At 43.5% G+C, this 25,512-nt stretch overlaps 1 protein-coding gene across 1 annotated transcript; it reads left to right on the forward strand.

The window, feature by feature from the left end:
* Positions 1-1,096: 1,096 nt before the first annotated feature.
* On the forward strand, positions 1,097-21,783 carry LOC125106045 (phytanoyl-CoA dioxygenase, peroxisomal-like). The gene is made up of 9 exons (XM_047739541.1): positions 1,097-1,409; positions 4,551-4,609; positions 6,579-6,689; positions 7,319-7,487; positions 9,620-9,701; positions 11,388-11,569; positions 14,099-14,248; positions 17,499-17,633; positions 21,472-21,783. Exons 1-9 carry the CDS (start codon positions 1,335-1,337, stop codon positions 21,523-21,525), a joined length of 1,017 nt encoding a protein of 338 aa, XP_047595497.1. The 5' UTR covers positions 1,097-1,334; the 3' UTR covers positions 21,526-21,783.
* The last annotated feature ends 3,729 nt before the right edge of the window (positions 21,784-25,512 follow it).

Here is a 25,512-nt window from a genome sequence, read left to right on the forward strand (position 1 = left end):
GATCTTATGGTTGTGTCCTTACCACCTACACACAAAATAATGAGGGCAAGAGTGTGGAGGGAACTTTGATAGGTGATGGATGTTTATGACCTTGATGATGGTGGCCAGGATCCTGTATACTTGTCCCTGAAGTATTTAAACTTTTGGAAAAAGAAGAAAAAAGAGAGAAAGAGAAAGAAAGAAAGAAAGAAAGAAAGAAAGACAGACAGAAAGAAAGAAAGAAGAAAAGAAAACAAAAGAAAAGAAAAGAGAGAAAAGAGAAAAAAATGAGAGAAAGAAGCAAGAAGGGGTAGGGAAGGGAGGGAAGATGGAGGAAAGGAAGGGAAAAAGGGAGGGGGGTAGAGAGAGAAAGGAAGGGAGGGATAATGGAAGGGAAGAAGTTAGGAGCATCTGGCTGGCTTAGTTGGTGGATCGCCTACCTCCTCATGCTGGGGTCATGAATTAGGCCACTATGTTGGGTGTAGAGATTATTCAAATAAATTTAGAAAAAAAGAAAGAAATAAACAGAAATTGTAGTTTTGTTTTTTTTTTTTTTTAAGATTTTATTTGACAGAGATCACAAGTAGGCAGAGAGGCAGGCAGAGAGAGAGCGAGGAGGAAGCAGGTCCCTGCGGAGCAGAGAGCCTGATGCAGGGCTCTATCCCAGGGATCCCTGGGATCATGACCTAGCTGAAGGCAGAGGCTTTAACCCACTGAGCCACCCAGGCGCCCCTAGAACTTGTAATTCTTAAGAAAATTTAAATAATACTAGACTATGTGGATCAGACGCGTTTCACAAAGTCATTTATTTCATGCACATTTTTTTTTTTCAAAGAAAGCCAATATATTTCTAAGATTTCACACTGGATTCCCAACAAATTAAACGCATTTTTTGAAGAGCACGTTACATGTTTCTAACATTTCACACTGGATTCCCAATAAATAAAACGCGTTTTCTGAACAGCAGGTTACTTCTAGGGCTGAACATCTGAATTGCTACTTCAGCAGCAGAGAGACAGACACGTGGGATAAACTAGACTGACAGTTTGGGAAGGTGGGTCATGTTTGGGCTCATTTCTCATTGGGCGACCTTAACCCTGTCGCTAAGCCCTTCAAAACCAGTTTCCCTGCTTTGTGCGGCAGAATCTCCGTGATCGGGGAGGAGCTGGACCCGCGGGCAGGAGGTCCGTTCCGGACGGTGGCCCAGTGCGTGGACGCTGGAGGCCCCGAGCATCCGCGCTCAAGGCGGAATCTCCGGAGTTCCGAGCGCTCGGTCAGGCCCCTTTCGCTCGTCGCCCCGCCCGCCGCCCCGAGTGAAGACTGAGGCCCGGCTGACTCCTCTCCTCGCGGGAGCCATGAACCAGTCCCATGCAGGCGCCCGCCTGCGCATCGTGCTGGGACACCTCGGCCAGCACTCGGCCCGCGTCGGCGTATCCTTTGCGGTGCGCGGGGCTCGGGTTGCAAGTGTGGTGGCCTCCAGGGCTCAAGGCACAGCCGCCCAGCGGACTCTGCCCCTTCCTGCGCGCCCGCGTCCCAGCTTTGGTGTCCGCTGTTCCGGGCGCCCGGGGGCGGGGAGGCAGGGGAGCCGGGGCAGGAGGGTTCCCAGCGCGGGTAGCCCCAAGCTCCGGGCCGGGGGGCCCGGCCTGCCCTCTCGGCGGCGGCGTGACAGTGCCGGCCTGAGGGGCTGATGTGGCGCCGCCCCAGGCTTCGCGGCCCTCCTAGGGCCTGTTTCCCTGCCTTGCCCGGGGAGAATGGAAGTTCTTCCTGAGGGCCTGCTCTCAGCTAGTGTGGCGTTTTCTGCACTTGGCCCGCGTGTTGCGACCGCCCAGAGTCCGAGGCACGGGAAGCACAGTCCCAGTCGCTCGTAAACAGGAGCGCGGGGCTGCCTGGAGCAGCGGGGGCGGGCGGGCGGGAGGACACTCAGGCAGCGGCGCACTGGGGCGAGGGAGGGAGGGAGGCACGGCCCGCACCCTCTGGCTCTTCCTTCCTTGAGGAGAGCTGTGCGTGCTGCTCCGCCAGGGTGTCCGTGAACCCCGCAGGAGTGGAAACGATGTCTCCCGGTTGGTCTTTCGGACTTACTCTCGGAGGCGATGTGTGCGCCACCCGTGTCGGATCCCGGAAAATGTCACTACGGGACACGGACGTCAGATGCTTTATGAATTGTTTCTCCTGCTCCGATTAAGTGTTCCCTTTCAGGGGGTACTTTGGGGGCGAGGAGGACACTGCGTGGGATTTCCCCGAAAGTGATGGGATTAGGCTCTGTTTTGCTGTGTGCAGGATCCTGAACTCCTTCCTGAAAATGCTTCTAGGAATGTCTCTTTTTACTTTTATTTTACTTTTACTACCAGCCACGACGTGGCAGAACCACTGTCAGCCTAAAATCCCGTCGCGGATGAAGGTGATTATGTAATCTCATTTGACCAGTGAGAACACAGAAACCGAGGCCAGGAGACATGAAAACTTTTGACCAAAGACATTTAATTCACGAAACCAGTGGTTGACAAAGTGTGTTCCCAGGACCAGCCACAACTTCCCCTGGAAACCTGTTAGACATGCGCATTCCCAGGCTCATGTGGACTCCACATACCCCGGAGTGGGGCCCAGCAATCTGTTCTCACGTGTTCTCGTACATGCCCACCGGTGAGAACCACCAGCGTGTGGGGCCTGGGGATAAGTGGAACCAGAAGGAAGGCTTCCAGGTCCAGTGTGTGACTACTATGAAAATTCTGGGGTGCCTGGGTGGCCCAGTCCCTGAGACCTCTCTTGATTCTGGCTCAGCTCTTGATCTCAGGGTTGTGACTTCAAGCCCGGCATTGGGCTCCATGCTGGGCAGAGAGCCTACTTAAAAAATAATCATAATTAAAAAAATATATTCGGATCCTGCTGGTGCTTCTCTAATAGTGTTGAGGTTAGAGCTGCTTTTTCATCTGTGTTTCCTAGAAGAGCACTATCCTATCAGCCTTCTGCCACGGTGGAGATGTTCTACACCAGCACCTTCCGGATCCATTGCTAGGAGCCCCATGTGGCCATTGAGTACTTGAAATATGGCTGGGGATGGTTTTCGTTTTTATTCTCCTTTTTCTTTTCTTCTCTCTCTCTCTCTTTTTAAAGATTCTATTTATTTATTTGACAGACAGAGATCCCAATAGGCAGGGAGGCAGGCAGAGAGAGAGAGGGGTAAAGCCGGCTCCCTGCTGAGCAGAGAGCCCCAACTCCCCCTGGGATCACGACCTGAGCTGAAGGCAGAGGCTTTAACCCACTGAGCCACCCAGGCGCCCCTTCATTCTCTTCAATTAAAATAGACAGACCAGGTCAGGGGCTCTGGTATTGGACAACTCTGCCGAAACAGTCAGTGAACGTGTGTGTGGTTGGGGCTTAAAAACAATCCTGGAAATCATGTAGCAGTCTCTTCCCCGTCTTAACTGGTTCTAAAGAGATGTGGGTTCTGGCATAAGGCAGGGGTTTTAAAGCATAAAACACAATGCATTTTGTAAATGCAGAGATGCATCGAGAAGGAAACAAATATGACCTATAATTCCAACTCTCACGGATCATTATCAGTCAATGTTTTGGTGTGTTCCTTTCCTGTGCATTTACATAATTACAGCCATCTTGTATAGATAGCATTTTGGACCCATTTTTTTCATGTTTACTAACATTATATAGTAAGGACATGAAACATTTCCACATCATTGAAAAAACTCTCCGAGGAAAGCAGTCACCACCACCAGAACCCACAATTGTAAGGAGAAGAATTGTGGACTGAGATATTGTCTTCTGGCCACCACATCTTGCTAGTAGCTGACAAAGTTCATTAACTTTTTGTCTAGGAAAACAGAGGATTATACTGTCCTCAGTTACATAAAGACATGACAAAAATAACAAGTTTATGAGTAATGACATTCTCACACTCACTCCTTAAGCTAAAGAAACAATGAAAAAATGAGAAGAGGCTAAGTAAGTTTGCTGTCGTTCTCTGGATAGAAAACTAGAAAGAATTTCTAGCTCTTTAAGATAGTTAAAATTATACTAAACTATGTGGATCATATGTTCCCTAGAGCCTAGCCACTGTTTATTTAATCAATTTTATTTTTAAAGAGTAACCAGCCAAACGGTTTCCTGTATTTCAGAATGGATTCCCACTAAATTCAATTTCTCTTTGGAAGAGCACATTTCTTCTTACTGCTAGATTTGAATCTTACAATTTTTATTTGTTCAGCAGTATATTGGAAGGAATAGTATGTGGAAGAAACTAGTGGAAGCTATGAAGTAAAGAGTATGGGTCGAGTGTGGCCTGAAGCATTTTTCTGGATGATCTTGGACCCAGTTACTGAGCCCTGTGAGTCTCATTCTCCTGCTCTGGGCAGCAGGGACGGTGATAAAGGTCTTGGGACTGCCAGCCCCTGCTCTGGGCTCTGTGAAATGAGACGATGTGAGCAACTGTGCGTGCCTGTCCGCAGCTATGTGTGTAACCAAGTCTTCCCTGATGAAGGCTAATTCAGGGCAGACTGTTGTTTCTAGAAAAAGGTGACTCCTAAATTTCATTTTATTTGCCTTAATTCACTACCTAGGTAGCTCACTCCACTTCAGGGGCTGTTTCTCCTAACAGTTTCCATCCTCCCCAATTCCAGTAAGTAGATCGAATTGTCATTAGTAACCATACAATGTGTATAAAGCATTTCCTAGTGGTAATTAAGATATAAAATACATCTCATGTTGTTGGTGAAAGTTCATTACACAGGGGCACTGGGGTGGATACTGGGTTAAGCATCCAACTCTTGATTTTGGCTTAGGTCATGATCTCATGGGTTGTGGGATCAGTCATGGGTCAGGGCTCTGTGCTCAGCAGGAAATCTGCCTCACCCTCTCCTTCTGCTCCTGCCCCTGCCCCTGCCCTCTCTCTCTCTCCATATCTCTACAGAGAATAAATAATTTCCGTTTTTTTAAAGATTTTTAAAAAATAATTTGACAGAGAGAGACACAGCCAGATAGGGAACACAAGCAGTGGGAGAGGGAGAAGCAGGCTTCCCACCAAGCAGGGAGCCCGATGCGGGGCTCGATCCCAGGACTCTGGGATCGTGACCTGAGCCAAGGTAGACGCTTAACAACTAGCCACCCAGGCGCCGCAAATAAATAAATTCTTAAAAAAAAAATTCATTATACAAATCATTTGTTGCCAGGACAAAATCTAATTAGAACTCAAATTATGAAAATTTGAAGATGACTGTAATTTTATATGTATTTTAAAGTTCAGAAAGAGGAAAAATATCAGAGGTGTATAATCTGATTTCGTTCAAATTCAGTCATGTTATACCTCATTTAAGTTAGCCTATGGCCTGTGGTCCTGTTGCTATATTAGATAGTGTCTTTGGTTTATCTTAAATTACCTTTTACGGGAAGAAATCGATCTCCATGGAGTATTCTCATAGAGCCACATTTCCCATCTAGAAGAATGGACTGGGTGTTCTGAGTTTGTGCATATGCTATGTACTTACTTGGATTTTGTCACTTTGATTTCTTCTGAGAAGGTATGATCTAAACAATTTAAAGTATAAAATGTATTGAATTTGTCTCCTACCTGAACAACTATATATAGTCATTATCGAGCAAATTTGAAAGAGAAGAAAAGGAATTAAGAAAAATCATTCACAATTCCATTACATAAAAGCAATCACCTAAAAACTGTGTTTTTAAAATTTATGTGCATTTTTTTCAAGTACCCTTTTTAAGATCTTATTTACTTCTTTGAGAGAGAGAGAGAGAGACCGGGCGCGCATGAGATCAGGAGCAGGGGGGAGGGCCAGAGGGAAAAGCAGATTCACTGATAAGCAGGGAGTCCGATGTGGGACTCGATCCCAAGACCCTGGGATCATGACCCGAGCCCAAGGCAGATGCTCGACCAACTGAGCCACCCAGGTACCCTGTGTCTTGGTTTTACACAAATCTAAGTATATATTTTTTATAGTAACTACTGCACATGCTATTATATGTTCTTCATTTTCTTAAAAGATTTATGTATTTAAGAGAGAAAGTGCACACATTGCAAGTTGGGGGAGAGGCTGAGGGAGAGAATCTCAAGCAGTCTCCCCACGGAGCCCATAGACCATTTGGGGGCTCGATCTCAGACCTATGAGATCATGACCTGAGCTGAAATAACCGGCCCACGCTTAACTGACTGAGCCACCCAGGGGCCCCAAGCTCTTCATTTCTAAGGCCTGAGTCCTATCCCATTGAGCAGATACGATTCATTATTCTTCTATTTTTTGGTAACAGTAGTAGTTAACATTTTAGATTTAAACCTTTTAAAAAATGTTCAGATTAGGGGTCTGTCTGGCTCAGTGGGAAGAGCATGTGACTCTTGATCTCTGGTTTGTGAGTTCGAGCCCCACATAGGGTATAGAGATTACTTAAAAAAAAAAAAAAAAGATAAACCCTCCCCCCAGACTTGTTTAAAAAAAAAGTTCAGATTATTTTCTTAGATTAAATAAAAAGTGGAAATGCTGGGTGGAAGAGTATGAACATTTCTCATGCTCTTGATGCATGTTGTTGGGCGGTGATGTTTCCGTTACACTTATTTTTAATTCCTTTTTCTCCTTTAGGTATACTCGGGATAATAATGTTCTAAGCCTAGAACAGAGAAAGTTTTATGAAGAAAATGGGTTTCTTGTCATTAAAAATTTGGTGTCTGATGCTGATATTGAACGCTTTCGGTACAGTAACCCTTCGTTGTTTTACCAAAAAATGTGTGTTTGCAGTGGGAATGTGAGTAAGATTAGCCTGTGTGTTCAGGTATTTCTTGGTGATTGGCTCATTGGGAAGTGGTTAGAGACATGAGCTCTGGAGCCAGACTGGCTGGTTTTCATCTTAGCCAGACTACTTCCTGTTGTGTGTCCTGGAGCAACGTACTTTCTACTCCTCTGTTTTCACACCTGTACAATGGGGATGATAATATTATTTACGCCCTAGTGTTGTTTTGAGGACTGGATAACGTGAAGTACACACAGATGCCTTTGAACGGGGACAGCCCATGGTAAGTGTGAGAGCAGTTATTTGCCTTTTATTACTCAGGTACACACATCACAGACGGTTCCTCACTGTTCTGTTAGGCTAAGGAATAGGTGAGTCCCCACAGTGAGCTCTGGCTTCACAGTGAGGAGACAGGGGCTGCTGCGCGGGTCATTTTCTCCTCTCCAAGCTCAGAACTACTCAGCCTGACCTGGAGGTCAGTCTGGTGCAAAGACACCACCCTGCTCAATCTCTGAGACTCTTTCCACAGAACTGGCCAGAGAGGTGCCTGGAGCCTGCAGTAATGACCTCATCTGCCAATTTAATTTTCTAGGAACGAGTTTGAAAGGATCTGCAAAGGGGAGGTGAAACCTCAGGGAATGATGATAATGAGAGATGTAACCATTGCAAAATCAGAATTTACTCCAGGTGAAAAGATGGTCTCAAAGATCCAAGATTTCCAAGAAGATGAGGAACTCTTCAGATACTGCACTCTCCCTGAGGTTCGAGAACTTTCCTATATTTTCTTTTTTAAGTGAATAACGCACCTGCATGCTTGCCTCTAGAATTCCTCACACTTTATCTGGCCCCTCTGTTTTGTGGCTGGTGAGCAGTGGTTCTCAAATGGAGGAGGATATTTGGCAGTTCTTGGAGCCGTGTTGGGCTGGCACACGGTGGGGACCGTGTGCTTCTCTCAGGGTAGAGGTGGGCATGGTGGGTGGGTGAGCTGCCAGTGGAGCCCGGGGATTCTACAGTGTGCAGAATAGTCTCCTCCCCAAATGATGACTTATCCAGCTCCAAATGTCAGTAGTGGGCAGATGGAGAACCCTCTTCTGGAGTCTGGTCATTATTCTTGGTTGCAAAGGGCAGGAATTCTGCCTTAGAGACGGAGCCTCTCTTACCGTGGATATGGGCATATCAACAGGAGGGACATTGCAGATCCCATTCACTGGACATCCATTTATTGTTTCTTTTTGTCTTATGAACTGGTCAGTAGAAGTTTAAGTTTGTGTTGAGATTTAAACTCACTTTTTAAAAAAATCAATATTCTTTAAGATTAGTTCAGATTTATGTAAAGTATGATAGAAATGGTAAAATGGCTCGAGTGTCAGTGAGGTATAGAAAATACTGGCCAGAGGCACCTGGCTGGCTTAGTTGTGGGACCATGAGATCCTTGATCTCAAGGTCCTGAGTTTGAGCCCCATGGTGGGATTAGGGATTATTTAAAAGGAAAGAAAATACTGGCCTAAGGAAATTGCAAAAGTTGACACGCTTTATAAACAAATAAGTAGGAGGCCTGACTTCTAGGATTTTGGTTTCATTTCAAGTATTTCCTGCTCAAGTTGCCAATATTCCTTCTACACAGGATCAAACAATGAGAAAGCAGTAGAATATGTTTCATTTTTTGGAGTCAGACGGAATTGGAGATTCAATACCATCTTTTTCATTGAATTCGCTCCGCAAACTTGGGCAGTTTATTAGGTTTGGGCTTATTTGTGTGGGGTGTTCACGTTAAAGGCGTATTCATCCACGGGGGCATTACTTTTCAGGGATCGCTGTGTGGTTTAGGTGGGCTGATGCATAAAGCCCCCTGCAGGTAGTCGGCAGACACTGCCGACTCCTTTCTGCATGTACCGGTCCCTCGGTGGGTTAGATGTAAAGAGGTAGCACCCCAGTTGCCCTTCTCTTTTCCTCTGGGCTATGCAAGGCTGTTGCACATGTTGGGGCCTCTCATGGTCCCTTCCTTTTTTCTTAAGTAGGCTCTGTGCTCAGCGTGGGGCTTGAACTCACAACCCCAGCTCAAGAGTTGCATGCTCTACCTACTGAGCCAGCCAGGTGCCCCTCATGGTCCCTCCTTATGAAGAGTCTTGGTGGGGGCAGAGAGGAAGCTGCCTGCTCGCTGGGCAACTATGGACAGTTCCAGTTGAAAGTAGGTTTCTCTCTGCCCTTCCCAGTTGATATCTCAGAGAAACACATGCCTCTCTCTTTTTTTTTTTTTTAGTTTTTTTTTTCAATTTATTTATTTATTTATTTATTTGACAGACAGAGATCACAAGTAGGCATAGAGGCAGTCAGAGAGAAGAAGAGAAGCAGTTTTCCCACTGAGCAGAGTGCCTGATGCGGGGCTTTATTCCAGGACCCTGGGATCATGTCCTGAACTGAAGGCAGAGGCTTTAACCCACTGAGCCACCCAGGAGCCCTCACATGCCTCCCTTGTAGAAAAAGTGGTTAGGGTTCCAACTGGCTTGGAAAAGCCTGTTTTATTCAGAGTGTTGCAAACTTGCTATTACAACTTTTTCCTGCTTTCAAGCTTTGTTTGCAGTGTTGTGAAATACGAAGTGGTTTTTAAAAATATATATATATTTATTTGTTTGTTTGGAGGGGAGGGGCAGAGGGAGAGAATCTCGAGTCGACTCCCCACTGAACAGATGGCCCAGTGCAGGGCTTGATCCTGTGACTGTGCGATCATGACCTGAGCAGAAATCAAGAGTTGGAAGCTTCACTGACTGAGCGACCCAGGTGCTCCTACCAAGTGTTGAATGAAGGCATCTTGGCTCTTGTACAGATAATTGTACTTTGTGCCACTTTTGTGCATTGGATTTCTCATCAAACTTTTTTTCTTCTTTTCCCTTAGATTCTGAAATATGTGGAGTGCTTCACTGGACCGGATATTATGGCTGTGCATACAATGCTGATAAACAAACCTCCAGATTCTGGTAAAGGGCTCTTAATTTTTTTTTTAAAGATTTTATTTATTCATTTGACAGAGAGAGATATCACAAGTAGACGGTGAGTCAGGCAGAGAGAGGGGAGGAAACAGGCTCCCTGCCGTGCACACAGCCCAATGCGGGGCTCGATCCCAGGACCCTGGGAACACGACCTGGGCCGAAGGCAGAGGCTTTAATCCACTGAGCCACCCAGGCGCCCCAGGGTCTTATTTTTTAAGGAGAACCCCCACCCCCCCCCTAAAAAAAGGAAAAGAGAGAGTTAAGGTGTTCTAACTCTAGCTGTGTAACTGCTAAATTTGGATAACTAAATATATATGTCCTTTTATTTGCCTTAAAATAGCATACATCATACCAATATTGAGGTAGAAGAACAATTTCAGATGTTAACTATAGGGTTATCTTTGGATTTCTGGCAGACTGACTGGCTTGCTGCTCAAAAGTTTGGTTTAATAAACATGACAGTTCATATACTATAGGCTCCTAGGTGCCTCCTTAGCGCAGTAGGCAGCGTGTCAGTCTCATAATCTGAAGGTCCTGAGTTCATATACTATAGGCTCCTATTATTATAATTATCATCCCTAAGCTTTGTTAACTATTCTTACCAATGATGGTGTGAATTCTGTTTTCCTGATTCAAGGTATTATTATTATCAAAATTAAAGCTTTCTTATAAATCACATACATCACTTGACTTGAAATGTCTTGTGCTTGCTAAAATGTAGCTCCTAAGATCTCACTCCCAGAGAAACTGATTTGGAAGCTAAAACCCAGGAATCTGCACTAAAAATTTTTTTTTTTAAAGTGAGTAGGCTACATGCCCAGCGCGGAGCCCAACCTGGGACTTGAACTCATAACCCTGAGATCAAGACCTGAGCTGAAATCAAGAGATGCTTAACTGACTGAGCTACCCAGGCACCCCCAAGAATCTGCATTTTTTAAGCCAACCACAGCTCTTGGTCCACGCTGAGAAATTCTACTCTACTAGCAGTAATAAATTGGTCCTTCAGAATTCTTCGTTGTTTTCCACTTTTTCTGGAGAAAAAGAGGCTAGGAGAGCTTTATGTGACTAGCCTGTTGTGTAGCACCATGAAATCTCTCCTACCCTGGATGTCTTGCTTAGAGATCGTTGGGGTTGGGCTTAGGGGAAAAGTACCAAGTTCAGAGTGCAAAACTGGGACCCACATAAATGTGGTTCTCTGGTCTCTGATTCTACATAGTGACTGTCCACCAAGTGCTCTTAGTTCTGTGCAGAACTTCTTGGAAGCCTTTTATTAATTTAGTTACTCGATAGTGTTTGTATCAGCCACTTAGAGGGCTAACAGGGAACTTCAAATTTGGTTAATCTCTTCAGGTGACCAAACTTTTCTTTGAGTGCTAGGATCTGTGCCCAAACCAGAGTTACAAAGGAATAAGGCACAATAGAGATCATAACATGTTATGAGTTGCCAGAGAATGGTGTGAATCCCTGGCTGTCAGAAACCCAGAAAAAAAGTGTAGGATCTGGAGTCACCCTGTCGATTTGATATTCCAATTTGGTGCTTATCTCTGCAGGCTGATTGTCTGTAGTGTGGTTTCACTTCTTTGGGTTTTGGAGGGATAGTCACTGATCTGGTTTTCAGGCGGAGGAGATGAATTCTGAGGGTCAAGTGTGGTTTAACAGCAGGTTCTGTTTCAGGCAAGAAGACATCCCGCCACCCCTTGCACCAGGACCTGCACTATTTCCCCATCAGGCCCAGCAATAACATAGTTGGTGCTTGGACAGCCATGGAGCACATCGACCGGAACAATGGCTGCCTGTGTGTGCTCCCGGGCAGTCACAAAGGCGACCTGAAGCCACATGCTTATCCCAAGTGGGAGGTATAAATCCCTTCCTTCCTTCCTTCCGTCCCTTCCTTCCTCCCTCCTTTTCCTTTTTACAATTTTATTTATTTATTTATTTATTTATTTATTTATTTATTTGAGTCAAACACAGAGAGAGACAGGGATAAAGGGAGACAACTCATGATATTTGCTCCTGATACTTGTGTGAGGTGGTGTGGGCTGAGAGAGGCAGAGGGGGAGGAACATGGACATGAAGACTCTGGTGAGCACTAACTCAACATGCAGCTTAATTTTGTGACCCTGAGATCATAACCTGATCCCAAAATCCGGAGTCTGATATCTGACTCCCTGAGCCACCAAGGTGCCCCTAGAAGATAAATCTTAACCTGAATATTTATTGTTTTGATTTTATTTTTATTTATTTTTAAAGATTTTATTTATTTATTTAATGAGAGAGGTCACAAGTGATCAGAGAGGCAAGCAGAGACAGAGGGGGAAGCTGGCTCCCCACTGAGGAGAGAGCCCAATGCGGGGCTTGATCCCAGGACCCTGAGACCATAACCTGAGCCAAAGGCTTAAACCACTGAGCCACCCGGGCGCCCTATTGTTTTAATTTTAGATCAGATTCCATACAGAACTTTAACAATGAGATGGATGGGCGCCTGGGTGGCTCAGTGGGTTAAGCCGCTGCCTTTGGCTCAGGTCATGATCTCAGGGTCCTGGGATCGAGTCCTGCATCGGGCTCTCTGCTCAGCGGGGAGCCTGCTTTCCTCTCTCTCTCTCTCTCTCTTTCTGCCTGCCTCTCTGCCTACTTGTGATCTCTGTCTGTCAAATAAATAAAATAAAAATCTTTAAAAAAAAACAATGAGATGGAATTTGTTTTTTAGCAAAACATTTTTTTAGGTTTTACAACCTGGATCATGGAAAATTCAAAGATGTCAGTTAGAATAATCATTTTTCTTTCAACAATTTTGGAAAGCTGACTAGTGTGGGCAACTCTGGTATGCACTCTATAGGATCTAAAATCATCAAGCTTCATTGCAGAGGTCAGATTAAACACCCACAACACCAGATGCATGTATCAGCCGCTAAGAAATTCTTAACCACTGATCACTAGATATCAGGATAAAGGCGAGGGAGGAATCATCTCCTTCCTGCTAGAGGACCAGCGAAGGCTCTGGGGAAGGATGAGTAGTATTCCATTGCCTGCCTGTTGCATGGTTTATTGATTGAACTATTGAAAGGTTTTGAGACCACGAATGGTAAGATCAAATCGGCTCTTCAAGAATGATAATCTTGAGATCTAGAGCAAGAGATACTGGAGGTGTGGAGTTCAGAGGCAGAGAAACCAGAGAGGAGACTATGAGTGTTGTAGGTCACAGACAATAAAGTCTGAAAACTGCAGAAGAGCATGTGTTGTTCAGGTGGGAGGAATGGATGTGGGTTTTTTGTAGGAAGTAAAGAATATGGCTTTCAGGACTTGTCTCAATTAGTTAGAATTCTTACACTGAGGATTAGTGCCAAGTGAAAATCTTTAAGTCTGGATTCTGATATAAAATCTAAAATTGTGAGATTCATAAACTGTTGAGTTTTATGGAAAAACTGAGTTGAGGTTTAGGGAAAGTTTGTTGCAGGCAACAGAAGCGGGCTGTGGCTGACATAAGCCAAAGAGTGTGCCTTGGAGGGTCTCAGGCACATGCTGAGTCCATGGAAAGGCTGGCTGGCTCTGGTAAGCAGGAAAGTGGGAATGTGTAAGTGGGAAGTCAGGATGGGGCACCAGGTGGGGGCAGTTGAACCTTAACCATGACCAATGCCTTTGATCGATCCTCTGTTCAGATACAAAGTGATGACAGTGGGAGGTAAGATTAACTTAGCATAGGTTACATATCCACCTAGCCCAGAGAGAAGTACACTGGATGAAAGGCCCAAGACAGTCCAGCAGGAAAAAATCTTTCCCGCAGAAGAATGTGGGACAGTCTTATGAAGGGGACTGGGATACTGTGCTCCCCCCATATCCATTACTTAAAGCAATAGCTAACATTGGAAGTAGTTCTAAAAAAGCACAGTGTTCTAATTTACTATTCTTTCTTTACTCTGGTTGTGACATGAGTGCTTTCTGAGCTGAGGAGACTTGAACTTTTTCTCTCTTCTGGCTTGAGAAAGCAGTTTGCTTCCCTATGGTACTCCTGAATAATAGAAGAATGATTTAGGCAAAGTTATGGGGGAGAAGAATATCATGTTGGGAAATTGTGATTACAGATTCATGCTGGAAAGTGTATCTCCCATGTTAACTGCAAAATGCAAAGTTGGTCTAGATCTTCATTTATAATTCGGTAATGAAGGATAAGTGGAAATTTCATATTCTTCATTTGGGCCCCCAAATCCATGATTTTTACAACTAGATGTCTGAGAAGTTTTTGTATATTTACAGTTGCTCTTAAGAATCTTTTTATGTCTTTCTCTTGGCAGAACTTAGGAAACCTTTGCTTTTCCTGGTGAGTCATTGACAAAATTCTTAATCATTGGGTTCCTCAAATATAGTCTTGGTTCTCTTATGTGACCTAGGGAGGAGTTAACATAATGTTCTACGGGATTCAGGACTATGATGAAAACTGCCCCCGAGTGCATCTTGTGATGGAGAAGGGAGACACTGTTTTTTTTCATCCTTTACTCATCCATGGATCTGGTTGGAACAGAACTCAAGGGTACCGGAAGGTATGCATTCACATTACTGTACTTTCCAAAGATGAATACCTTAGAAACAAAAATGTCAAGATATGTGAAACTATGAGATTTGTGACAATTAACTAAACTGGTGTTTAGTCTGGTTTATTTACCAGGAAATCTATTTGCTACCTCATGCTTTTTGGCTCCTATCAGTAAGAAGCCAGGTGACCTAATCCTGCTGATAATGAATTATGAACATTCATAGAATTGCTTCAGAAGAAGAACATACTTGGGAGCCCATAGCCTATGATTTGGAGGCAGAAACAATGGCTGGCACATAAAAATCATAAAATCCGGAATGTACATAGCTCATAGTAACCATATAAGAAGAAGGCTTATAAGAGCTTTGTTATTTGGAAAATCCTTCTCAATTCTAAGCAAACGTTTTGAATTGGCTGCCCAGACCTCAGATTTCACAGGCAGCCATATTTTTCATCCCTGAGTCCCAGAATTTATTTTTAGCTTCAGAATGTTTTAAACACCTAATGATTTAAAACTGACAAAATTTCTCATAGTCCCTGATTTCTCCCTTCTCAAAAATTCAACAGATCTGACAGTACTGTGGACGTCCATTCCCCATATAACGTGGCTCTCCATACTAAATATTAGGGGTTGTGGGGGGCTGAGTGAAACCTTCCAGTTTTTCACACTAACTACCACTGTCTCCCTGAGGTCAAGGGTTAGTTTCCAGGTTTCATCTTCTATTCATTCATATTTGTATCAGGTTGACAGGGCCATGATGAAGGTGAGGCAAGAAGACACTCTTCTGGATCAAAATTTAATAGGGGTGGGGGAAAGGTGTTAAAAAAAAAAAGAAAAGAAAAACCCAACCCCTCAGCATTCAAGTTCAATGAAATTTAAGGGCAGTATTTAGAAAATCAAAATTAATTGAAAAAATATCCATGATGTAAGGTGGTATCTGTGAATCCTCCAGAACCTTACACCAGTTAGAATGGCAAAAATCAACAAGGCAAGAAACAACAAATGTTGGAGAAGTTGTGGAGAAAGGGGAACACTCTTACATGCTGGTGGGAATGCAGATGAGTGCGAACTTTTTGGAAAACAGTGCGCAGGTTCCCCAAAAAACTAAAAATAGAGCTACCCTATTGACTCAGCAATTGCACTACTGCGTATATACCCCAAAGATACAGATGCAGTGAAAAGAAGGGCCACATGCATTCCAATGTTCATAGCAGCAATGTCCACAATTGACAAAATGTGGAAAGAGCCAAGATGGCCTCCAACAGATGAATGGAAAAAGAAGATGTGGTCCATATACACAATGGAATATTACTCAGCCATCAGAAAGGATGAATACTCACCATTTGCATCAACATGGATGGGACTGGAGGAGATTATGTGGAGTGAAATAAGTCAAACAGAGAGAGTCAATTATCATATGGTTTCACTTATATGGAACATAAGGGATAGCATGGAGACATTAGGACAAGGAAGGGAAAAATGAAGGGAGAGAAATCAGAGAGGGAGATGAACCATGAGAGACTAGGGACTCCAGAAAACAAACTGAAGGTTTTAAAAGGGCAGGGGGTGGGGTGGGGGGACGGGTGAGCCTGGTGATGGGTTTTAAGGAGGGCACAGATTACCTGTAGTACTGGGTTTTATATGCAAACAATGAATCAGCGAACAGTACATCAAAAACTAATGATGTACTCTATGGTGACTAACATAACAATAAAAAAAAAGAAAGAAAAGAAAAAATATCCATGATGGGCACAATGCCAGCATTTCAAATAAAGACTAGATTGGACTCTCCACAAGCATGGCCCTCATAAGTGTGCAAGCCGTAGGGTATAGGCACAGTGACATAAATAGTATGATTGTTCCTGAGTTTCACTAATTAGGGCATTTTATAAAAAATATGTTATTTATTTATGACAGAGAGGATAACGAGAGAGGGAACACAAGCAAAGGAGGAGCTGGAGAGGGAGAAACATACTCCCCAATGAGCAGGGAGCCCGATATGGGGCTCAATCCCAGGACCCTGGGATCACGACCCGAGCTGAAGGCAGACACTTATCCAACTGAGCCACCCAGGTGCCCCTAATTGGGGTCTTTTATCATGTATCCTTAGCCCCAAAATTCAGCTTGGAATGAAAAATGGAAATTTTTGTGTATGTGTGTATATACAAAAGCGAAGCCGAGACAATAATCTGAGAGTTTACATGAGTCAGAAAGTTATAACACGTGCTACATGATCAGCATCACAAACTGAGATAGGATAACTACATATTGAAAGATTCCATGTTAAAAAGTTGAGTATGACATGATTACTGTATGAAAATAAAAGTTATTTAACGTAAAACAATCAAGTATTATGAAAGCTAATGCCCCAACTTTGCAATTTTTCAAGTGTTTCCACTAGTTAAATGTTTGGGAAAGTATGAACCCTTAAAAATTCAAAAACACATGGATATGGGTGTGCCCTTTTCCTCTATGGCCTCAGGTGTCACTCCTCCTTGGCATGGTATGGGGGCTTCTGTGGGAAATGGAGTTTGTGACTCCACTGCATAGGAATTCGATGTCCTGGGCAAAGCAGGCAGTCCCTTCAGTAGGCAGTCACCTCAAGAGAACTAACCTGAAACTAGGAAAGTGAGTTTTAAGTTTAGATTAGCTTGTAAGTTTTTCAAGAATGGGGAGAACTAAGTAACAACCATCTTGCCTTCAGACAGAAAGAAGATGGGGATCGTATGTGATGCTATTGGACTCAAAGTGTCCATTTTATTTCAAAGGGGTGGTGTGTAGCTTATTGTCCTCTGCAGGGTATTTTTGTGGGTTGTTGTTTGTTTGTTTTCATGATCCGTAGCCATTGAAATGGCAACCCACCACAAACTCAACTGAGTACCTAACTTCCCTGACTAAGAAAATGGTGAAGAACCCTGGAACACATTCCTGTTTAGGACTTGAGGCCATCCACACACTAGAAAAATCACATGTTGAAAAGTTAAAGTCCTCTTACTCTTGTCATTATGTTCTCTCCCTTTTTAAAAACAAGTATCGCAGGGAGCTAAAAACCTCTTGTATTTCTCAGTCAGACTTAAACTGTACCTGGGGAAAAAGAGATACTGGACCCTGAAGAGACTAATACAGGACAGCATGGAACATTCTAGAAATCAAACGCTGAATGAAATAGCTGATTTCCTAAAAGAAGTCTCCCTGTTCGGTTGCTGGTGTTAATGGAATGGTTTTTTCCCAGTATTAACCCTGTCTCTCTGCACAGGCAATTTCCTGCCATTTCGCTGGTGCGGACTGCCACTACATTGATGTGAAAGGCACCAGTCAAGAAGTCACTGAGAGGGATATTTTACGGATAGGAAAAAAATTATATGGAATTCCAGATGACACCAGGCTGCAGGTATGTTTTTCTGAGATGACGGGTTAAGACGTTTTTGTCTTCTTTTTTCAGATGCTTAACAACTCTCATACCTTTTGTAATTTGAAGTATAGCGTGCTTTGTTTAGAGCGCCTTGCAGAAGCATTGCTGAGACCCACTAAGAATTATAGTGGAATTTCACCTTGTACACGCTTCCCCAGCTGGGGCATCTGAGCACCCCGTGCTTTTTTATGTCTTTGGCCACCCTGTGGTATGCAGGCTATTCTGTTCCAGGATGGACAGGTGGAAACAGAAAACAGATCTGGAGGAGAGCAAGTGAAGGACAAAGGCTACCTTCTGAATGCACAGAAGGAAAGTTAGAAGCTTGGGCTCTCACCCAGAGGCCTCCTTTATTTGTATAGAGCAGAGTATTGACATATCTACAAAACCAAGGAGACTCCCAGAAAGCCATTCCTAAGCAGGTTTTGTTTGGGTCAGTTGGCATCTGGAGTTTGATGGAGCAGACTTCAGAAACCACTGACACTTATCAGTGGGGGATAGAGACATTATTTCGTACCCTTTCTACCTAATACATATCACTTGTAAATTCTTTGCAAGTAGAACATTCAAAGCTGATGATGATGTTCACCAGACAAACTGTAGTCAACGCAAAAATAAACATAGTTACTTTGTAAATGAAGTCCTTTTTAGCTGCTGAACCAAGAAGCTGATCCTATGTTTTAATTTGCATTAATCCTAAATGCAGGCATTTCCTATTGGGGAGACCCCCAAGGAGACCGAGTGTCATGATAACTCTGGGCCTTCCAGTACTGTGAAGAGTACCATACACCAGCACTAAGCTACCGTGCCATTAGGAGTCATCTTCTGAAACTCCTTACCAGCTTAAGAATCTGACTTCTCCTTTGCCCCTTCTCCCTGTAGCATCTATGACTCTATCCCACATCTGCAAAGGCTCTCATTTCACACTGTAGATGGTAGACCATCTTGTCCTTTTCCCTTGGTCCAGTACTTAAAATGCATCATATTTTGTCAAGTGGGGCTTCCATGCAACACTCTGACGTTTAAAGCAGAAAAAAATGCATATATTATGTTTTGGTTTGTCAGGTTGTGGGAAGTGATTGCATTCTGTATATATTTCATTTATTTGAGAGAGAGAGAGAGAGAGAGCGAGGGAGCAGGAAAGGCAGGGGGCCAAGAGAGAGGGAGAAGCAGACTCCCTGCTGAGTGGGGAGGTTAGTTAGAGGCTGGATCCCAGAACCTTGAGATCATGACCTAAGCCAAAGACCAATGCTTATCAGACTGAGCCACCCAAGAGCCCCTCTGTATTTATTTGAAAATGTTAGTCTTGCAGATATAGTTCCTCAGCTTTACTTAGAATAATGATATTAATTTCTGCTGCATAGTTCTTTGTGATTTATAAGAGCTCTTTCATATCTCTAGTCTTACTTTCTTCACCAAATCCCAGTGCATCAGTCTTTCTCACTTTTTTTTTTAAAGATCTCTTTATTTATTTGAGCGAGAGAGAGTGCACACAAGCAGGGGGAGAGAGGAAGGAAAGGAAGGGAATCTCCAGCAGACTCCTCACTGAGCGAGCCCAGCACCTTGAGATAATGACCTGCGTCAGACACTTAACTGACTGAGCCACCCAGGAGCCCCTCACTCCAAGCACTTATTGAGAAAGTGAAAAGTCCAAGAGGTTGGCCTGAGTGATCTAAGTGACAGAGGTACATTTTGGAATCAGGTCTAATTCCAAAACTGTTTTTTCCACCTGACCTAGCTGTTGGCTCAAAAATAAACAAGAAACAAAAAAGTGTGAATTGTTTTATTAAGAACAAAGGAATACCAATTCCCACCCATTTTTCCCAAGAAATGGAACAAATAATCCTAACATTTATATGGAACCAGAAGAGTTCGAATAGCCAAAGGAATATTGAAAACAAAAGCCAAAGTTGGTGGCATCACAATTCCAGACTTCAAGCTCCCTTATTTAGTTGTCATCATCAAGACAGCATGGTACTGGCACAAAAACAGACACATAGATCAATGGAACAGAATAGAGAGCCCAGAAATAGACCCTCAACTCTATGGTCATCTAATCTTTGACAAAGCAGGAAAGAATGTCCAATGGAAAAAGACAGCCTCTTCATTAAATGGTGTTGGGAAAATTGGACAGCCACATGCAGGAAAATGAAATTGGACCGTTTCCTTACACCACACACGAAAATAGACTCAAAATGGATGAAGGACTTCAATGTGAGAAAGGAATCCATCAAAATCCTTGAGGAGAACACAGGCGGCAACCTCTTCGACCTCAGCCACAACAACGTCTTCCTAGGAACATCGCCAAAGGCAAGGGAAGCAAGGGCAAAAATGAACTTTTGGGATTTCATCAAGATCAAAAGCTCTTGCACAGCAAAGGAAACAGTTAACAAACCAAAAGATAACTGACAGAGTGGGAGAAGATATTTGCAAATGACATATCAGAGAAAGGGCTAGTGTCCAAAATCTATAAAGAACTTAGCAAACTCAACACCCAAAAACAAATAATCCAATCAAGAAGTGGGCAGAAGACATGAACAGACATTTCTGCAAAGAAGACATCCAGATGGCCAACAGACACATGAAAAAGTGCTCCACATCCCTCGGCATCAGGGAAATACAAATCAAAACCACAATGAGATATCACCTCACACCAGTCCCAATGGCTAAAATTAACAAGTCGGGAAATGACAGATGCTGGTGAGGATGCGGAGAAAGGGGAACCCTCCTACACTGTTGGTGGGAATGCAAGCTGGTGCAACCACTCTGGAAAACAGCATGGAGGTTCCTGAAAAAATTGAAAATAGAACTACCCTATGACCCAGCAATTGCACTACTGGGTAATTACCCTACAGATACAAACGTAGTGATCCAAAGGGGCACGTGCACCCGAATGTTCATAGCAGCAATGTCCACAATTGCCAAACTATGGAAAGAACCTAGACGTCCATCGACAGATGAATGGATAAAGAAGATTGGCATATATATACACAATGGAATACTATGCAGCCAACAAAAGAAATGAAATCTTGCCATTTACAACAACGGGGATGGAACTAGAGGGTATTATGCTTAGCGAAATAAGTCAATCAGAGAAAGACAATTATCATATGATCTCCCTGATATGAGGAAGTGGAGATCCAACGTGGGGGGTTTGGCGGGGTAGGAAAAGAAGAAAGGAAAGAAGATGGGATCAGGAGGGAGACAAACTTTAAGTGACTCTTAATCTCACAAAACAAACTGAGGGTTGCTGGGGGGAGAGGGAGAGGGTGGTGGGGTTATGGACATTGGGGAGGGTATGTGCTATGGTGAGTGCTGTGAAGTGTGTAAACCTGGCGATTCACAGACCTGTACCCCTGGGGATAAAATACATTATATGTTTATTAAAAATAAAAAAATTATAAGAAGAAAAGACAAAGGAAAAAGAAAACCCAAATCAAGCCATAACTCATAACATCATTTGCACTTAGGAGCAGATCACTGTAAATGGGGCAGTGTCTAAAGGAATGCAAGACAAGGAGCAGTGTGGACTGTTGTGACCAAACACTGTGCTCAGCCAGTTGAGGACACCTGTGGTCAACAGCAGGGCCAAATAACACAGGCTCACCTTCTGGGCACTTGCTCTCTTAGTCTGGTCAACACTATTCTAGATGTGGGCAAGTACATTATTTGGAGTCTTAGAATATGGTTTATGTACCAGTTGGTAGGACTACTGTGCAGAGTTTTTCCAATGAATTTTTGGTAATGCCAGAAATCTACTTCGTCTCATGCTGAACAGATCCCTGTGTTCCACCAACTGTGTGTTTGGTTTTATTTCCAGGATGTGCTTAGATTTCGAGTGCGGCTGGTGAAAGGCAAGAGGATCAACATATAATGTAGCCCTCTGCTTGAGCTCTTTGAGAGAAAACGGAATAAATCAAGGTGCCTGGGGAAAATGTTTTCTTAACAAGCTATCCTCATCTTTTCTATTGCTTGTTCTCCAAATCATGACACGAGGATAAGGTACTTGCTGGTATGTGGATAGTTCTGCGTGCAGACCTGTTGCTTTCATGGAGGAAGATATGTAAGAGTGGCTGATTACTGTTTTCAGGAAAACTGAGTGTTGCAGCTAATAAATGTGTTTCATGTCTAATTTAAGTGTGTTCAATCAGTTTCTTTGAGTCAGTTAGCTCTTTGCCCAAGCAGAAAGGTATCCTTTGAAACTCAGGGTATGTGGACTCTTGCATCCCTTTTCTGGAAAACCCACCACCCGCTGACTTCATGGCATGAGAGACTTCTCTAAGATCTAGAACACCATCTGACACAGGCACGTGTAATGAAGGGCATTGTGGAGTAGAAAGAAGGGAGATGCTTGTGCTCTGACACAGGATTCCTTGCATGACTTCTCCAACCTAGACAGCCTCCTTAAAAAAAAAAAAAAAAAAAAAAAAAAAAAAAAAAAAAAAAAAGACCGGATCTTTCCAAGTTGTTTTTCTCTGTTCCTGAAGGAGGAAGACTAAGGTGGTTTCATCTGCTATTTTTCATCGGGTAAGGCAGCTGAAAACCCTCCGCATTTATGAACAAAACCTAACCTCTTTCAAACTACAGGGACAATTTTAGATAGTTTAGGTTTCTAATGGGCATGAACTGGGAGAATTTATTTTATTTTGAAGATTTGATTTGTTTGTTTGTTTGTTTGAGAAAGACCTACACACACACACACACACACACACACACACACACACACACACATGCATGAGCAGTGGGGAGGGGCGGAGGGAGAGGCAGACAGCCCCATGAGCAGGGAGCCCGACAAGGGGCTCAATCCCAGGACACTGTGATCAAGACCTGAACCTAAGGCACAGGCTTAATCCACTGAGCCACCTTGGGGCCTCATTAAGGGGGGTTTTATTTTATTCAGCGCCAGATTTGTACACAATTGGGGGCAGCAAAGAGACATAGTCTTGATTTTTAAAAACAACAATTTGCTAAGAAATAACAAGAGTCTCTTTCTTGTTAATCTGCTAGGCACAGGTTTTCCTAAATCGAGTTTCACTGTTTTTGCCAGTTTCCTTGTGAGGGCAGCCTATTTAAGCTCAGGTCCAGCTAGAAACTGAAGAAGGCAAGACTATCCCTGACAGGGCTCAAGGAAACTGCATTACGGAATAATTGGACATAAAATGTACACGAGGAAAGCCTGTGCAAACAGCATGTATGGAGCCCTGTTCCACCAAAAAGGCTTTTCAAACTAATTTCAAATGTAAAATAAATTAGAAAAAATAAACTTCAATAGGAAAACCAGATAGCACAATTTGTTACTTCCCTTATGCATTTTTGAGCACCTGCCAATGAGTCAATCAGGAAGCACTTCATCGCCCATTTTATCTGTGTCCTGTGTCCTCTTGTCCATTCATTCATTTCACAAACACCCAGCCATCCTTTCCGTGTCCTAGGACTAGATGTGGAACCAAGACAGCCCCGGGATGACTTAGGACGGATCATTTTGTCTGTGTACACCCACCTGGAAAAGGTGGGAGCGAAGGTCAGCAGCAAAATGAAGACCTGGAAGGGGACTATCAGGGCACCTGGGCAGGATGAGGAACAGCTGGTTTCACAGTCAGTGTAAAGGTTATTTATCCTGGGAGACTGTTTTATTTGCCTGGAGACTAACCTCAAAGGACTATAGGAGGTACTCAAAGTGCCCACCAAAGCGAATAGAAAGTATGCCCTTCTACCAAAGTGAATAGGAAGTTTCCTCTTCTATTTGTGAACACACAAATAAAGGGATAGATACTTTGTGCTCATGGATAAGAAGAATGAATACTGTTAAAATATCCACACTACCCAAAGTAATCTACTGATTCAGTGCAATACTTATCAAAATTCCAATCGCATATTTCACAGAGTAGAAGAAATAATTCTCAAATTTGTATGGAATCACAAAAGATCCCCCAAACCACCAGAGCAATCTTAAGGATAAAAAGGAAAGGTATCACCCTCCCTGATTTCAAACTATATCACAAAGCTATAGTCAAAGAGTATGTTACTGGTACTAACACAAACACACAAATGAATGGAACAGATTGAGAGCCTAGAAAAGACCCACACATGAACAATTCGTCTATGCTGACAAAAGAACCAAGAACATCGAATGGAAAAAAGATAGTTTCTTCAACCACTGGTGCTGGGAAAACTGGAGAGCCGCATGCAAAAGAATGAAACTGGAACACTGTCTTACACCACACACAAAAATTAACTCAAAATGAATCAAGACTTGAATGTAAGACCTGAATCCATAAAATTCCCAGGAGAAAACCCAGGCAGTAAACTCCTTGACATGTGCTTTACTGACATCTTTGTGGGTATGACTCTAAAGGCAAGGGAAACAAAAGCAAAAGTAAACAAATGGGACTCCATCAAACCAAAAGGCTTCTGCCCATCAAAGAAAACCATCAACCATCAACAAGAAAAGGCACCCTACCGAATGGGAGACAACATTTGCAAACTGTGTATCTGATGAGTTACTATCCAAAATACATAAGGAACTCATACAACTCAACAACAAAAAGACAAAAAACCTGAATAAAAAATATGTAGGGAGGGGAATGGGGTCAAGATGGCAGAGAAGTAGCAGGCTGAGACTACATCAGGTAGCAGGAGATCAATTAGATAGCTTATCTAAAGATTGCAAACACCTACAAATCCAACGGGAGATCGAAGAGAAGAACAGCAATTCTAGAAACAGAAAATCAACCACTTTCTGAAGGTAGGACTGGCGGAGAAGTGAATCCAAAGCTTCGGGAAGATAGACCGCGGGGGGAGGGGCCGGCTCCTGGCAAGAGGCGGAGCAACGGAGCACTAAATCAGGACTTTTAAAAGTCTGTTCCGCTGAGGGACATCGCTCCAGAGGCTAAACTGGGGTGAAGACCACGTGGGGTCAGTGTGGTCTCAGGTCCTGCAAGTTCCCAGAAGGATCGGGGCTGTCTCAGTGTCGCACAGCTCGGAGGTATTAGAACGGGGAAGCCAGCTACAGAGACAGAGCCAAGGAGCGAGCTCTCAGCACAGCGTTACCTTGAACCGGTCGCAGGCTCGGAGAGCTCGGAGTGCGGCCTGAGGCCAGGGAGACAGGAGTAATTGGGCGCTGTTCTCTGAGGGCGCACTGAGGAGTGGGGCCCGAGCTCTCGTTTCCTCTGGACCAGAGACTGGGAGGCCGCCATTTTCATTCCTGTCCTCTGTAACTCTACGGAAAGCATTCAGAGAACAAAAGCTCTGAAAGCAAACCCGAGCGGATTACTCAGCCTGGCCCCGGGTAAGGGCGGTGCAATTCCACCTGCCTGAGTCAAAGACACTTAAGAATCACTACAACAGGCCCCTCCCCCAGAAGATCAACAAGAAATCCAGCCAGGACCAAGTTCACCTACCAAGGAGTGCAGTTTCAATACCAAGGAGAGCAGCAGAATTCCAGAGGAGGAGAAAGCAAAGCATGGAACTCTGGGCTTTCTCCCCATGATTCTTTAGTCTTGCAGTTAATTTAATTTTTTTTTTCAATTTCTTTTTTCTTCTTCTGCTAAATTTTTTTAACTTTTACCCTTTTCTTTTTTAACATTTTAAACTAGTTTATCAATATATATATATATTTTTTTCTCTTCTATATTTTTTCTTTATTCGTTTTCTTTTTTTAATTGTTTCTTTTTTTTTTCTGAACCACTTTTTATCCACTCCCCTGCCCCGATTTGGGATCTCTTCTGATTTCATTATTTTCCTGAGGTCTTGCCACCCTTTTAGTATTTTACTTGCTCCTTCATATACTCTTATCTGGACAAAATGAAAAGGCAGAAAAATTCACCACAAAAAAACAGAACAAGAGGCAGTACTGAAGGCT

Source organism: Lutra lutra, chromosome 8, assembly GCF_902655055.1.
Source record: "Lutra lutra chromosome 8, mLutLut1.2, whole genome shotgun sequence".
NCBI classification, from domain to species: Eukaryota; Metazoa; Chordata; class Mammalia; order Carnivora; family Mustelidae; genus Lutra; species Lutra lutra.